This window comes from Gavialis gangeticus, unplaced genomic scaffold (assembly GCF_001723915.1).
Source record: "Gavialis gangeticus isolate Ggan-Ray unplaced genomic scaffold, GavGan_comp1, whole genome shotgun sequence".
NCBI lineage: Eukaryota > Metazoa > Chordata > Crocodylia > Gavialidae > Gavialis > Gavialis gangeticus.
Window position 1 is genome coordinate 92,501,199 of NW_017729024.1, and position 2,417 is coordinate 92,503,615.

The 2,417-nt window shown below is 37.2% G+C and overlaps 1 protein-coding gene across 3 annotated transcripts in view; it reads left to right on the forward strand.

Moving 5' to 3' along the window:
* GKAP1 (G kinase anchoring protein 1) overlaps window positions 1-1,095 on the forward strand; it is a 57,257-nt gene extending 56,162 nt beyond the window's left edge. For all 3 annotated transcript variants that reach the window (XM_019517403.1, XM_019517405.1, XM_019517404.1), the window contains one exon: window positions 1,010-1,095. In XM_019517403.1, coding sequence (XP_019372948.1) covers window positions 1,010-1,057 — 48 coding nt within the window. In that variant the 3' untranslated portion in view covers window positions 1,058-1,095. The remainder of the gene's footprint in view (window positions 1-1,009) is intronic.
* The last annotated feature ends 1,322 nt before the right edge of the window (window positions 1,096-2,417 follow it).

A 2,417-nucleotide genomic window follows, 5' to 3' on the forward strand; every position in this document is an offset into this window, starting at 1 on the left:
GTTTCCCCTAGCGCCCCCTGGCATAACAAGGAATAATGGCCACAAGTTGTTGGAGAGTAGGTTTAGATTAGACACCCGTAAGAACTACTTCACAGTTAGGGCGGCTAGGATCTGGAACCAACTTCCAAGGGAAGTGGTGCTGACTCCTACCCTGGGGGTCTTAAGAGGAGGCTTGATGCCTACCTGGCTGGGATCATTTGAGCCCAGTTTTTTCTCCTGCCCAGGCAGGGGGTCAGACCTGAAGATCTACAAGGTCCCTTCTGACCCTACTTCTATGATTCTATGAGCTCATACTTCATTTAATGTAGCTTTTCACTCAGTCATGCTACTGCTAGTCATTTAATTTCTCTCTTTAAACCTCCAAAATCCATTTTCCATTGCTACAAAAATAATTTGACTTCTGAATTATTGTGAAAGTGAAAAAAGATAACCATCTTCTTGCTTTCTTCCCTCTGTATCTCTTCAAAATGCTGCTTTCCTTTTGTATCATTCAGTCTTTCTCATTTAAATCTCCTTTCTGTCTATTCCTTGCTTGCGGAATTGAAGCTCGTCCTCTTTTGGGGGGAATCTCACAATTCCATTTTTTTCCTAGGTTGCCCATCAAAATCACTTGCCTACTGCTTTTGCAAACACCTTATAGAAAATCTCCCCCTGTCAAGGGCGGAAGACCACTTTCTTTACTCATATATTGTTTTTAAACATATCTTCTCCAAGAAGATTTTATGCTCTCAAAAACGAGAGAGAACATTTTCTGTAATCCTTAATTATAATGTCTAGTTTTTTCTTCAGTTGCAAGTGTCTTGAGACAGAAACTGTCTTTCAACCTAATTTAATTTATAGGACTACATGAGGGGTGTCTGCATGTAAGATGCCAGATAAGTTAAAGATTTAGGGGGGAAAAAATCCCCAAATCCTTACTTCTTTATCTCTTACTTAAATATGTGAAAATGTCATGTTTGTATTTTTATTTGCTAACTATTTGCTGTGATTTTTTTTTTTTCCTCTACAGGGTGGGAAAAAAGGGAAAAGAAACTCAGAATCTGACCAGTGCAGGTGATCTCACTTGCCACACCAAGCTCAAAGCAAAAAAAAAAAGGAAAAAAAATAAAATCTTCAGGGTTTTGCAGAAATGTATATATTTGTTGTACAACTGCTAAACTATGCAGTCTTTTGAAAGAAATTAACAGCTACTGGTTTGACTAATATTCTAATTTGTTGCACTTTGTTAGTTTAAAGAAAAAAAGTAGAAAATTAGTATTCCAGCAAAGCTCAAACATTAATATTTGCTGCTGATGCCATAATTAGTTTTTCATCATTCAATAAAATTTACTCTTCCATTTGTGTCTGAATTCTTGCTTTTTAGAATTCCTAAACTAATAACACCATGTTAATTCTAATCAATTTGAATGAAGTAGGGGATCATCCCTAACAGCTAACGTTTCAGTGGGAGACTTTTATTGAAGCTAAGACTGGGGCCACTGGGAGCTTATTTGCAAAACTGAGAACATATTAAACCTTTGAGTTATGAGACGTAAAGTAAACCATTAGCATAAATAGGGCTCTGTGTATTCTGTGTTGTTATGTACCAAATTACATGGTTCTGGTAACCTAGTCTACTATCATGAAACACCCTTCATTCCCTTTTCACACAAAACATATGACCATAGTTGGTAGTTAAAAATACTTGCTGATTTTTAATTCTGTAAATAAGCTGAGTGAGTTTCAGTGAAAGTCTGGTTCCTTTCAGCTTTTTGTTTCCTGACCTACAGCACCCTTAAAATACAGAGAACATAAACTAATGTTCTTCTTTTACCTCTTAGAGATATTTGGCTTCATTAGGTAACAAAACTTGAGGCTGTTTTCTCCTTTCAGAATCTTCTCTATCCTCTTTCCATTTCTCCATGGTATCCTTCTGCCTCTAGCTCTATATTAGATATAATGTGCTCCACCTGCCATTCCACTCAGTAGAAATATGAGTGGGGGCTTGCGGATGCAAATAGGTGGGTCCACAGAAGAGTTCTGCTAGTCTTAAAACCACATAAAAACATTAGATGACTGTTGTCATTGACCTGTCAACTAATAATTTGGCTGGATGACTTGATGCAAAATTTGTTAGTACAGAGTCCAGTTTTCAAGTTTTGGGCCCTACTTATACATTTTAAGCTCTTGAACACTGAAGTTCTGTCTCAACGACAATGAGCTGATACACATAAGACTAGATGGGAGCATACCGTGAAGAGAATCAGGGAAGAGAGGAGAAACAAAGGGCAGAAATAGCATTGGTCTGAAAAGGAGATTCTGAATGTGAACCAAGTGATTATGAATTTCATACATACATATGAACAAATAACTACAACTTTAGCTTCTGTATAAAAGGCACATTGTTTCCTTGAGCACAATTGGGAGATCTGTTGGGA